At 40.3% G+C, this 14,949-nt stretch overlaps 1 protein-coding gene across 2 annotated transcripts in view; it reads left to right on the forward strand.

The window, feature by feature from the left end:
• IL6ST (interleukin 6 cytokine family signal transducer) overlaps nt 1-11,244 on the forward strand; it is a 57,481-nt gene extending 46,237 nt beyond the window's left edge. For both annotated transcript variants that reach the window (XM_083153559.1, XM_083153567.1), the window contains 6 exons: nt 2,705-2,806; nt 3,639-3,785; nt 5,256-5,396; nt 6,105-6,201; nt 6,426-6,507; nt 8,326-11,244. In XM_083153559.1, the coding sequence (XP_083009685.1) occupies nt 2,705-2,806; nt 3,639-3,785; nt 5,256-5,396; nt 6,105-6,201; nt 6,426-6,507; nt 8,326-8,997 (1,241 nt within the window). In that variant the 3' untranslated portion in view covers nt 8,998-11,244. The remainder of the gene's footprint in view (nt 1-2,704; nt 2,807-3,638; nt 3,786-5,255; nt 5,397-6,104; nt 6,202-6,425; nt 6,508-8,325) is intronic.
• The last annotated feature ends 3,705 nt before the right edge of the window (nt 11,245-14,949 follow it).

Consider the following 14,949-nt stretch of genomic DNA (forward strand, 5'->3'; position numbering starts at 1 on the left):
TTGTTTTCTATAGATAAGTCTGCACCTTTGTATGCGGTAGAACAACCTTTGGCACACCAGTCAGTGTCTCTGTGAACACAACTTGCTTGCAGTGTCGTGCCCAAGACCCTCCCATTACATGCCCACAATTTGTGTGCACTTTCTCTAGCCCACCCTCAGTCACCGCCCAGCTCGTGTGCTGATACCAGCTCTTCCATATGAAATAGCACGTTCGTGCGTACATGCCGGCTACACATTTGTTGTGGGATTTCTACAATATGTGCATTAGCATTGTGGACTGGGAATCTTGTATTATATTAATACCTGGGGTGCCAATTATTGAAAAGGGGACTCTTCAATAATAATAAATTATGTATACTCTATAATACACGTTTATCCTATATATCTGCAAATATATTGCGTCAGACTTACAACCTAGGCTGCTGATACATACATGCAATTCTCATATATAGGAATTATGAAATTATAATCCCAAAGTGAGTTCAAACTTGGTTTTGCCGCTCTGATTAAAGATATTTTATTTACAGGAAAAACACAAATCATACAGAATAAGTTGTGCACAATAGTGATATATATGCTAATTATAATTATATTTATACTTCCTTATAAAACATTGAACATAAAACAAATTAACAAACTTAGACAATTACTAACACCAATTGAATACTTGCAAGTTCATTGTTCCATTCCTTAGGTGTGAACATCTCCACCAAGCTTTATTCATCTTCCCCTTTTTACTCTCATCCTTCTCCTCTCCTCCTGATGTCTCTCCTCCTGATGTCCCTCTGCTGACTGACTTCTACCCATAAGCTTGTTCCTTTTTATCCCATATTTTGCCCATTCAAACTGGCCTATTCCCATTGTGCCCAGTGTGTGAGATAATTATAGGGTTTGCCAGATTCCACAGTGTCATAAAACATGCCCTGCTCATTCTGCCCCAAGGTAGTGAGCATGTAGGGTATTTATGATCTTAAGATCATAAAACGTAGTATTTCTTTAATCTTCAGAGGCTTCCCTTTGGTTGTGTTGATGTGACAATGATCTGTTTTGCCTAGGGTATTGGCATGAACAATTATAACCTGTTGGTAGTAGTTTGTTATCATGTTGTCATTGCCTCTGGCCTGCCCTATAACTGGACAGTACAGTAGGTCAGCTGGCTTCTACACTTCTTAAGGTATGCAGATCTTTGATTGTGATCTGTAACTTTGCATCTAAACATCCCCCTGCACATACCAGGATCTGTTTACATAATATGTGGCCTAACAACCAGATGACCTGTTGACTTTATTCTTTATTCTACCAGGTTCTAATTATTTATTTGCTGTGAACCAGGCATACAGTAGACATATACTGTACCTACATAAAAATCCCTAACCTTGCAGTAAGACACAATTGTAGATCTATATACGGACATATTCAAACACTATCCTAAATCATATAAGCATTCACCTAATACATTTATATATAGTCCTCACTATACACTATATCTATCTAGACTATTCACTATGGTTAAAATCACCTTTCATCAATAATATGTTTAATGAAAACAATATCTCTGATTCTAAGTTATAATTTATGCAAACAATTACCTATCTGGCAACAGCATAGAGTCTCTCAACTGTCCAATCATCGACTGTCTCTGCAACACACACACACACACACACACACACACACACACTAACATAAACATTGAAACAAGTATTATGGGAATCCCTTTTAATTTTGATACGAGTACAGGCATTGCACCTTGACTTTCAAAAAAAAAAAAATCCTATTATAAGGTAATGGTGGTATTCCACATTCTTGTGACATGTTGTCTTCATTAGAGTAAGCTGAACCAATTCAGTAAATGCACACAGCAGAGAAATAGTGGGAGACAGATAGGTACTAAATGTGCTTAGCTTCAGCTAAGATTTCACTAAATCGTCCTCTAAAGGGGCCCATACGTGTACCGATTTATACGGTACGTTTTGTGCTAAATTAGCATCGCATCACATTGTACTGTGTGATTAGATGCCGCGGGAGCGCGCATCTCATCGCATACATCGCACTGGGAAAATCTGTGCGTGTATGGGCCCCTTAACAATCATATAGGACAGGAGAAAATCACAATGAAGATTCTCATTTTTAAAGGCCATAAACCAAGAAACAAATTGGTTTAATCATCATTTTTAAAGTTTAATTAGAAACACTGAGTTCTATTGAGATTTGTATGTTTGTCTACATATACTCAGAAAAAGAAACATTTAAAAAAAAAAGTCAAATATTTCATCAAGGCCTAATAACTTTGGATAGTTAATATTTGAAAGCAATAAACAAGGTTGATCAAGGTTTGAAATACATAGCTAAGTTTCACAGTATTAAGATAATAAACCAGATTAACTTTTTCTTTTTCTCATTAAAACGAAGCAAAAAATACTGGCATAAAAATAGTCAGCCCTGATTAATGACTTCCTGGAATTCTATGTTGTAGCCATTTCTTGCAATGTCATGCACCTAAAGTTCCTGTGTAGTAAGCATCCAAGTGTCCACATACCTTGACAACATGCCAACTACAAAGATTATTGAAGGCTGTGTTCTTTCAGTCATTGAGGATTTCAGCTGACCAAGTGTAAACTCATACATCTGGGCTGTCATGGAGTCTGATGAAGAAATAGAAAGTGCTATGGCTTTGTTAAATATTCACTTAGATTTTTGTTTCCAGATGATCTTCAACCTTATACATACTATCTGATCCAAGTCCATCCTCTATATACCGATGGCCAGGAAAGGCCGGCATGCGTTGGGGCGTATCTTGAACAGAAACGTAAGTAAAACAGGTGGAAAATAAAGACCTGTCAAGACCTTACTTTACCCTTTTAAGTATTCTATGGTTTGTTGCTCTGCATATATATTTCTCTATTTTGTGTGTGTGTGTGTGTGTGTGTGTGTGTGTGTGTGTGTACATCAACTGTAACAGTCCAGTAACTGATTTATTGCCCTGGATGTGCCTTTACTATGCAAGCCAAAGAAATATCCACCACACTAAGGGGGTGATTCTGGTTGGTTTACAAAAGCAATTGCCTTGTGCACTGGAGGGAGGGGGGCAGATGTAACGTGCAGTAAATACTAGCTGCTTTATTCTTATAGGCCCTACACACATGCCGATGTGTGCAGGGCTACCTAGCTATGCTAGGTCGGGCTGTGCTGCGCCGCTATCGCCTAGCACACAGAGCTGACAGCCCACACACAGAGCGAGCTGTCAGCTCTGTGTGCTAAGCGAGCGGACAGCGCCAGTGTTCTCCGGTGGGAGAACACTGCCGATGCCGAGATTGATGGACACTGTCCATCAATCTCGGCCACCGATAAAGACACGCGGGGACGCGCACGGATGCCGATACAGCCCCCACACATACACCGATGTGAGGGCATTTGCTAAGCGACTTTGCAAAACTAAGCAAAATCGCTTAGAAAATGCCTTAATATCGGCATGTGTGTAGGCTGTATTACACTGCAATTTAGATTACATTAAAGGAGTTTGCTTTTGCAAATGCATTGTCAGCCTAACTAATCCCAGCAACTGGAACTGAAGCAGAAGGGGACGTTCGTTGGGCTGCTAATTCCCATTAACAAATGATTCTCACTTCTTCTCTTCGCAGCACCCTCAGTTGGACCTTCTGTTTCTTCAAAGACCGTAGAGAAGACCAGAGCTGTCCTGCAATGGAATCCACTTTCTCTGGAGAAGCGCAATGGCTTCATCAGGAATTATACTCTGACATATTCCACTGCGAATGGCGTAGAACAAAGTAAGCATGCAGATGATTCTATACAGACTGAATATATAAATGACCCATATATGTATGTGGGTACTTGTGTAGTTTCACGGCGCCACTAGATAGGATACTAGATCTTATACGATTTAGTATGCGATTTGACATCAGATATCGCATAAGATATAGTATAAGATTTACTATCCATTTCATTACCCCACTATCCACTAGGGCGTGGAGTTGATTTTATATAGCGTGGCGAGCCCCGCGAGGGGACACGGATGTTGTTTCAAAGCAAGTCACCAATATTGCATGCAATTCCATAAAATACAATCCGTGTACCCTCGCGGGGCTCGCTGCGCAAGCCACGCTTCGGGCTCGGTGGCTCGCTATGCTATATAAAATCAACTCCACACCCTAGTGGATAGTGGGGTAATGAAATGGATAGTAAATCTTATCCTATATCTGATGTCAAATCGCATACTAAATCGTATAAGATCTAGTATCCTATCTAGTGGCTCTGTGAAACCTGTATGTGTAACCTTTGCTGTAAGGTTGCTAATTCATGCATAATACAGGTACACCACCGTTTTTCAGACACCCGATAGTCTGGAACCTCTTTTAATCTGGACACATCAGGTGCTGCAGGAACTTGGGATAGGGCAGGGCTGGGCAACACAGGCCCTCCAGATGTTAGTGAACTACACATCCCAGGATGCTTTGCCTTAGTTTTGCTATGTGGCCATGCTGAAACTGATGCAAGGCATGCTGGGATGTGTAGTTCACTAACATCTGGAGGGCCGGTGTTGCCCAGCCCTGGGTTAGGGGAAGGTTTAGAGGACCAGCGGGTGAGGGAGCGAGTCACTCTGCGGGTGAAGGAGCTGCGCTTCTGGGGAGGAATTGCTGGGGTGAACCATTCTCTGAATGATACCACCGATAATCATGCACAATGGCAGAAACGAGGGTGCTAGATTATCGGTGGTGTACCGAAGATACCGTAAATAGTAAATACTGACATTCATAAAAGTTTTGGGGACTCTGCTATTGCTTACTGGTAGCTGCTATACTAAGGTCTTTTAATCTGAGCAGAGTGATGCTCTTTCTACTAAAAATAAAATACATTTACTATAGTAGAGTCCATATCAAATCTTGATGAGAGAGAAAGTATCAACCATTTTACAGGCTGTCATTATGTACCCACAATTTTGGTAATGACTAGGGCTGTTTGGTAAAGGCGATCAAGTGGAAATAGCCTGCAGGCCTACAATCTTTATAAAACAAGGCCTCCTGCGGCGGTCAGGACCAGTGTCTCACTGCAAGGTCCGCAACCCCATGCTGAGATGGTCATGAGCCAGTTTGAGATCCGCTGCACTAAATCATAGATGGAGGCTCAAGGGGAAACCGTGGAATTATGGGTGTAAGAAGGGGGGAGTAGCAATGTGTTTTCTATGTCATGTGATGTGTTAAGAGATAAATAAATAATACAAGTCTTGCATTGATTTTCAGGTATCCTGGTTAATGCGACACAAACAGAGTACACCCTCACTAAGTTACTTGGCAAGACTTTGTATAGAGTCTACGTGACTGCAAACAACGATAAAGGAGGCACGGAGGGGATACACAGCACATTTGTAACCCACGAGTTGGGTAAGAGGCCCCATTGCAGGGGGTAGACGTGGATGCTAATATGACCGAGATATTATTACTAGCATATAAAACTGTTTACAGTGCATTAGAAAGAAGATCCAGATATTTGACTTTCCTTTTGGATAAAAGTCCTTTTCTACTAATCGCTACTGCCCGTATCCTCACATTCACAGTGATATGCCCCCCTGGATTTGTTGAGAATCCATCACATTAAATCACAGGTTCTCAAACTCTGTCCTCAGGACCCCACACAGTGCATGTTTTGCAGGTCTCCTCACAGATTCACAAGTGAAATAATTAGCTCCGCCTGTGGATCTTTTAAAATGAGTCCGTGAGTATTTAGTACACCTGTGCACCTGCTGGGTGACCTGGAAACGGTGAACTGTGTGGGGTCCTGAGAACCAAGTTTGAGAACCCCTGCATTAAATATTACTCATACAAAGTGTAGATTCCTGATACGAAGTGTGAGCTTCCTGGCAGCTTTCTGTACTTTCGTAACATTTCTAAGTGGAACGGTGCCACCTAGAGGCCAAATTATCATGAAAAGCAGAAAAAAAAATACATTTTATGTCGTTATTAGTCAGCAACTGATATGGAAAAGCTGTATAACTCTGTTCGTTGTGTTTCAAATAAATGTTCTCATTACATCATTCTGCTCATTTTTGCAGTTTTTAATCGTTTTTCTTTTTACCCCTCTTCTGCTTATAGACACAGGAGAGATTGAAGCCATCGTGGTGTCTACCTGCCTCGGTTTCTTACTCTTCCTCCTATTTGGTGGTCTCTTGTTTTGCAAAAAGAGAGACATGTGAGTACCCAGCAATTTGTCTCCCATGTTCTTTTGTGGTTTGTTGGGACTAAAACACTACACAATTAAATGCACATCACAAAACAAAGGGAAGTGACATCACTTGCTTTACAGTGTCATACCCCCCACAACATTGTATTTTCTGGTTAAACTAATTGCTTAATTGCTTGGACACAAAGTGACCTCATATGTTTCCTTTTTTATATTTTCCTTTTCCTTTTTAGGATTAAGAAACACATTTGGCCGAATGTTCCAGACCCCTCGAAAAGTAACATTGCCCAATGGTCACCTCAGACGCCAAGCAGGGTAAGAGTTGCTCAAAAGAAAAAAAAACAGAAATGTTGCAGAAACAACTGTTTGGGTCCTTTGTGAAATTATCAAGAAGGGAACAATTTTTTTTTTTGGGATGTATAAAGACATTTTTATCCCTGCAAAGAGGACATTGTATATTGTTCAGTTGCCGAAGTGTAGCCAGCAATAACATACAAAGTAACATAGTAATTAAGGCTGGAAAAAAGGCAATACTCAAGTCAGTAGTTACAAGTCAGATAGGTTGAGCTCGATGGACTAAGTCATATCTATAGTATTCCCTTAGTGGCCAAAATTATATCCAGTTGTGATTTTAAATTCATTAACAGTAGTTGCTGTAACCACCCCCACCCGCAATGAATTCCAGAATTTTACTGCTCTAATGGTGAAGAATCCTCTTAATTCAGTTTGGAATTTATTTTCCTCGAGCCCCAGCACATGCCCGCGTGTCCTAAGTATAGCCCTGTTACTGAACAAATCATCTCCCAGTTCCATATGATTCCCAATCCTGTATTTGAATACTAGTATTAGTATACTAATCATATCACCTCTCAACCTCCGTTTCTCCAGTGAAAACATATTCAGCCTGGTTAATCTATCTGTTTTCTAGTGATACAGTAGATAAAGATTTTCTTGGGCCTTGGGCTGTACTTATGTACCGTGGTTCTTCATCCTCCCTACACCTACCAGCAACTAGGAGTTTATGATGATACCTTCCCTACCATTGTCCTATATTTGACTATAGGGGCGAAGGTAAAAGCCACCATATGACCTATCCACAATAACCATACCCTACTTTATACAATGCTATTACTCACTTTTGGCACTGATCTTTTTGTTTATACCCTGTAACAATGTTCCCTCTAATTTTACAAAGGTTGTGTGCGGCAAAAGATTTTGGCTGTGCAACTTTGGAAGGAAATTTCAATTTTTGTGCGTCACATATATAACTGGAAAATGACGTTCAGCATTTGTGTTAACTTCACTTCACAATTATATTAAACATTTGAACATTCAAAACACAGCACACAATGCATTTAATGGGTGAAACACACATTAATTGAGTCCACAACTGCAAAAACGGACCACTGCTGCTTTGTGCGCTCTGTTGTAATGTCTGTGCGCACACTCGTCAAGATGTGTGCGCGCGCACAGCTTAGAGGGAACACTGCCCTGTAACCATTCCCAGCTCTTAATAACCATCACCTGTTTGTTACTTTCCGTCTGAGCTGAACCTATTAGCTGGGTATCTCTGTAGAAGCACAAAACTCTATCATGACTATGTCACTGCCATATGCAATACTGTCCTTACTAGCACAATAAATGACTGGTCACTGCATTCAACAAGATTGTCTCACTTCATAGCTGATCTACTCTTTGCTGTAGTGAGTTACTGTGGTGATCTGGCTAGCTACTAGCTATTTATGATACTCAGGGGTAGATGTATGAAGCAGTGATAAGAGAGAAGTGATAAAGTGCCTGGTACTTCATCACCAGGCAATCAGCTCCTGACTGTTAAGTTACAGGCTGAGTTTAAAAAGGGACAAGTAGAAGCTGATTGGCCAGGGACTTTATCACTTCTCCTCCCTTATAACTGCTTCATACATCTACCCCACAGTCTCTTTATAATAAACTGCACTAGTGCCTGAGTAGCTCACCAAATCCTTTTGACAAAATATCTTCCATGTGCGCCAACAGCAGTCCCTTAAGTGTGTCGGTACAGGTGATTGAGAGAGCACTGGGATACAGTGTGCTGCCTGTGGAGGCATACGGTTGAAATAATATATCTTTTTTTTATTTTTTTTTAATCTATAGCATGATTCTAAAAGCCAACCATTTCAAGATGGTAGCTTTACGGATGTCAGCGTGGTAGAGATCACTGTCGATGAGAAGAAGCCTTACAGTGAACAAGACCTAAAGTCTGTGGATCTAATGAAAGAGAACACCTCAGAGGGCCTGAGCAGTGGCATTGGGGGCTCGTCCTGCATGTCGCAGCAGCTGAGCCTCTCTGACAGAGAAGACGTTGAATCTGCACAGAACACATCCAGCAATGTGCAGTATTCTACAGTGATTATCAGTGGCTACAGAGGCCAGCAGCCAACTGCTGTGGTTCCACCAATCTTCTCGAGGTCTGAGTCAACCCAGCCTCTGCTCGATTCTGAGGAGAGACCTGATGAGGTGGAAGCCTTAGAAGTCAGTCCCTCAGCCACACCCAACCAGTATTTTAAACAGAACTGTAATCCTGAGGATGGAGGCAGACCTCAAGGGTTACCATCGGAGGACCCTCCTATTCCTCTACAGGAGCAGTTTCCGCAGAACCAGCACATGGCTGGGCTAAATCCTGAGAACGACCTTCAGGATTGTAATGATGTGAAAGACATAGATTCTGAAGGTCAACTGAAAAATTCACAGATGGACTTTGCAAGTGCCGACATGAAAAGTTATTTACCACAAACTGTTAGGCGAGGAGGTTATTTGCCCCAGTAGACAGTGTTGCCAAAAATTTGGACAATTGACTTTTTATTTTTGTTCATTTGGTGTTATCGCTAAGGTCATGCGATTTTGACTTCCAGAGAACCATACAGGGCATAACGTGTAACTGGTTCGGCTTTACATGGACTAGTACAGAGGTTCTCAAACGTGGTCCTCAAGGCACACCCATAGTCTGGGGTCTGATTTTATCCATGCTTGGCCACAGGTGAATGAATAAGCACCTCAGTCATTTGATTTTTACTCTCTGTGCTATACATGGGCATACCTAAAACCAGGACCATTGGGGTGCATTTAAGACCATGTTTGAGAACCTATGCTGTAGTAACAAAAGATATAATTGCCTTAAATTCCGTTTGCTTCCAATACAGCATGATCTATGGAATATGCCACACATCTTCTATTGTCTGATATTGTAAAGATATATGAACGAATATTACTGTGCATTGTTCCATTGAAATCTGTATTCATACAACACTGAATTGCTAAGTATCCAAATCTTTTATCTTCAAGTTCTAGGCTAGTGATCATCTGATTCTACAGCAATATAGGTGATTGGCTTTATTTTATATGCATGTTTTAAAGCATATACTGTCCTCTTCAAGGAACTTTGAAACCATAGATATTCATATGGTTAAACTTATAGAGATGAAAAACGGATGCATGAACATTGCTATTGGCGTATTATAGTCTATAATACGTAAGTGCCCTTTGTAGCCGAGCGCCCACACATCAGCCTAGCGGTATCCAATGCAAACATCTGGGATGTGTGCTACGCCATGGTGACATAGACAGGCCGTGCCTTTTTATGAGCGAATGCCCTCAATAAAAGCAATTGGCATATTTAGGCTTTCAGTACTGTAATACAACTTCAGTAATATTTGTGCATTTGTTTTTAAATGAACTGTACATTTATGCTCCTAGTATATACAATGTATATCCCGCCATAGTACGTAGCATTACTAAGTCCAATTGCAATAAATTAAAGGTTTTTATTAGAATGACATTTCAAAGATCGTGTTATATACTTTTTATACTTTGTTTAAATAGCATTTATCAGTGTAATTGTACTGTATTAGTGTTATATTGCTGATGGATAGGGGAAACGGTCATTTGGTGAACCATAAGTTGGTCGACACCACTAGGTCGACATGCGTCTAGGTCAAAAGGTCATTAGGTCGACACAAGCCTTAGGTCGACATGGGCAAGGTCGACAGTCAAAAGGTTGACATGGGGTTTTCACAGTTTTTTGAGCCAACAGGCAGTATTCATGCCCTACAATGCACTAGGGCATGGTGGGAGAATAATATAGTGTGCCGAGAGCAGTGAGGCACCATGCTCGAAGCATGGGAAGTTCAGCGGTACACTTAAAACTGTGTCCGTGTCGACATTCGGGTTAAAAAAAAAGTGAAAAACCCCATGTCAATCTAATTACCTGTCGACCTAGACCCATGTCGACCTTTCAGAATGTTGACCGAATGACTGTCGACCAAATGATCCATACCCATTGAATCATATTACAGCCCAGTAAAGTGCAGCAGCCTTCAGGGGTAACATACCAACTAGCAATTGGCTGGTGGCATGATTACTCAGAAGACAGCGATAGCAACCTCCACACCTGAAAAAGTAAGGGGCCCGATGCGTGATCAGACCTGTTTTAAATGATAAATAATGCTATAGCCCAGTGGTTCCCAAACTGTGTACTGGGGTGCCCTGGGGGTAGCCTGGATTGGTGGTCCATGACCAATTCAAATTATTTATGGTCAAAGTAATAGGCATATTGTGGAGGAACAGAAGTGAATCCTGTCCATTACCACATAACTGACACAAAGGATGAGATAGAAACACAGTTTACTTAAAGTAATTTTTTTAAATTATTTTATCAACATAGAAACTTATGACCTAGCTTGCCATGAAAAATTCTGCTCTAGACAATCAGCTCCCAACTGTTATTTTTTTTTAAAAACATGACAGTTAAAGGCTGGCTACTATTTATCATTCGGACCTAGTTTTATCATTCATTGATAAATGATCCCCTAAAGCAACAGAAAAATAATTTTTAATCTAGTAATCAATTCTTTTGTGCAGTAGTCATTTTATTGGAACTATTGGAAGAAACCTCCTGTGTAGCAGATTACTTTTTATATAAGTGTATGAAGGCATTTTATACTGTCTGTTGGAACCATTGGCAGAACCAATATAATGCAAAAATTTGCATTGTGGATTAAAAAAAAACAACAACAAGTGACAATTTAACTAATACAGTATTGCAAAAAGGCTGTTTTCTAGTGAGCAGAGTGATCTACAATAGAATGGATTGTTTATGTATAACCAAATACGTCCACCAGAGCTGTAACAGGCCTCAAATGTGCACTGAGCCAGTCCACCGCCTGAGCATCCAACGTTAATACGGGGTGGGGCTTCCTGAGGACACGTCAGTTGGCTCTACAGGCTGCAAGGGTTGCTGTCTGATAACTCCAGGCACCCTTCTAGCCAGTAATACAGACCCTGTACTCTATGTTGTGGCACCGGTTGCCCATCACTCTGCCACCGAGTGATTAAAGAGCATGGTTGACCTCAGTTTGCCATATTAAGAGGATGATGCTTTTGTAATTTGCATACTTGCTATTTATGAAAACATGCTGCGATTGGTTGATTCAAACTCGGGTGTGGAACTAGATGTGTCACCATATGGGCCAATTCCATTGGTAATATCTTAGCTATGTTTCTGCATGTAAATCCCACAAAAATGGTCGGTACTGTTTACCTAGCACGGCGCCCATCGCGTTGATCGCATGTACATCGCATGCCATTATAGTGGCATGCGTTGCGATGGGTGCGATTGTAGCGATTTTACCTAGGGAACAATGTTAAATTCCCTTCCAATCAACCAGATCAACCCAATGGACCCGATTTTACATAGGGAACAATGTTAAATTCCCTTCCAATCAACCAGATCGACCCGATTTTACATAGGGAACAATGTTAAATTCCCTTCCAATCAACCAGATCAACACAATGGACACGATTTAACATAGGGAACAATGTTAAATAGCCCCCAGACCACAAATTGAATAGAATAACCACCCTGAAGTGTGAAATGCCCCCCCCCCCCATTGTTAACATCACCCCGCGGTCAACGTCATCCCGAAGCGTGGCGAGCGCAGCGAGCCCGCGAGGGGTGGTGGTACGCGTCCTCCGACCTTTTCATTGGGTTGATCTGTTTGATTGGAAGGGAATTTAACATTGTTCCCTATGTAAAATCGGGTCCATTGGGTTGATCTGGTTGATTGGAAGGTAATTTAACATTACAAACACATAAGATGCATGCGATGCCTTCGATTTGCGGCAAGATACCCGCGATATAGATCGTGGGCGCCGTTCTAGGTAAACAGTACCAAATGGTCCTAAAATAGTCTTCCTTTTTTTTTTTTCTTTCTCGTGCCTCTGAGATGACAAGATTATTATGTAGAACACTGTGCAATAATTCACATGTGAAGGGAATACAGAACTTTGCTACTAACTGAATTTGTTTTCAGATTTCATTGTGACACTGCCCTGACAAATATAAGGTATAATTCATGTAGTTGCACACCCTTTTGATGTTAATGAAGTCGAGCGAATATCTGCCCATTTTCCTGGTGCTTGGAGATTACCTAATCTCCAAATACCGTCCAAAAGGGAGAGTTAGCTGCGTCGACCAAGGAATGTCACTGGTCTGTACCGGGGTGAAAGGAGTAAAGTCCTAGGTCTGACTCATTGAAAAGGTACCATCCAATGGCTCCTAACTGTTATTTTTCAAACCCAACCTGTAGTATGGTAGTAAGGAGCTGATTGGCTGGTGGTTTATCACTCTACATTTTGGGCCTTATTCTAGTTCACTCTTAGAGGCAAATTCCTTCTCAGATGGACAAAACCATGTGCACTGCAGGGGGGGGGGGCAGATATAGCAGGTGCAGATAGAATTGGATTTGGGTGATTTATTTTGTTTCTGTGCAGGGTAAATACTGACGGCTTTATTTTTACACTGCAATATAGATCTCACTTTGTAGAAAAACCCCACCCAAATCTAATTCTAAGTGAGATCTATATTGCAGTGTAAAAATAAAGCCGTCGGTATTTACCTTGCACAGAAACAAAATAAATCACCCAAACTATCTGCACCTGTTACATCTGACCCCCTGCAGTGCACATGGTTTTGTCCACCTGAGAAGGAATTTGCCTCTAAGAGCGAACTAGAATAAGGCCCTTTATCACTTTTGAAGCTAATTACATCTGGCCCAGTATTCCAAATCCTGGTTCAGACTCTGAACTTTGGTGGAAATGGGGGTATTAAAGTGTAATGTCTGGGAAACACTGAACAGTGTATTTTACTTCCATAAACTCATCTCTTGAACATTTCATTATACGGTTTTATTAGTCCTTCAAATATTTTATTTGATCATTTTCACAAAGTGTTTTAACTGTACTAATATAAATACATGTTAATGTATATCTTAATGTAATGTTACAGCAGTGTTTTTGTGTTAACAATCTCTAAATTATTGTCAAAAAAAAATCTGTAACATATTTGCATATACAATCCACAATAAAGAATTAAAACCGCACTCTAGTATGACAGAACTCTTCTTTGTCACTGATTTTATTTTTAAACTATAGCTAAAGGGTGACTACAAAAATTCCGCTTTACAAAGGTGGAGGCATTGCCCTTTACAGCCAATCAGATACTGCCTGTCCTTTATCTGATGCATTCTAGAAAATGATAGCTAGACCCTAAGGACAAGACCTACACTTCTGTAAACTTACACTTCAGTAAATGAACAGCAGGGAGAGAGAGAGTGACAGCAGAGAGAGAGAGAGACAGCAGGGACACAATGACAGTAAGGACATACAGTAGGGACAGAGAAATGTAGCAGGGTAAGATTACCTTCTAAGCAGCAGGGGTGCAGAATATTTTCCTGCTTCCATTCTAATGCATTCTCCCACATACTGAAAGAACATAATACAGGGACTTTATTCCAGGTCTACACACTACCCTACATCAAGGGGGAAATTTACTAAAGGAAATTTGTAAAAAAATAGGTGTATTTCTATCCAGAAATACACTTATTTTTGACATTTACTATCCCGAAAATATGGCAATTCGTAGTTGTATTGATGTGCTATCAATACGAATACGAATTGCCGTATTTTCGGGATAGTAAATGTCAAAAATAAGTGTATTTCTGGATAGAAATACACCTATTTTTTACAAATTTCCTTTAGTAAATTTCCCCCCAAGTCTCTGGGTGCATGGAACTGATAACATTCAAGGACACAGCCATGTCTTCAATCCTTGTTGATATCTGATCATCATCATCAATCCCATTCTGAGCTGGAAAATACAATGAGTAGTTAGTATTCACAATAAACTGTAAATCTAGTATTTATTCCCTTTATTTTAGATGAGCCCCTCCAACAATAAAAGGATCTTATGTAAACTTGCAAATATATGCATCATAGACGCGATCATGCCAACTGATGCATTTTTTTTATTCTCCTAACGAGATAAAAGATACAAAATACAGCTATGCAAGGGAATATCATGAAAATGAAAACCAACATACAGTAATGATCAAATGGGTATACATTGGTCAAAGAGAAAGAAATAAAGACAAAAAACACAAACTGAATTCCCAATATGCATAGAGAAGAACAGAAAACATTTTTCAAAATATCAATAGCACAAAACGAATCGGTGTAATTCCAAAAGGGGTGAAAGTTCAACCGGACATTTGACAAAGGCTTATTTAAAATAAAAAGAAAGGAACTGTACCAGAAAATGATACAATAGCCTTCCCTGACATTTATACACATGGTAATAAATTGTAACGATAAAGAAATCAATCAAATCAACAGTAGTAATGACAACCAAGAGCGGATACATTTTTCTTAATGATGCTTTACCCT

The sequence above is a fragment of the Crinia signifera genome, chromosome 1 (assembly GCF_055691185.1).
Source record: "Crinia signifera chromosome 1, ASM5569118v1, whole genome shotgun sequence".
Classification (NCBI taxonomy): domain Eukaryota; kingdom Metazoa; phylum Chordata; class Amphibia; order Anura; family Myobatrachidae; genus Crinia; species Crinia signifera.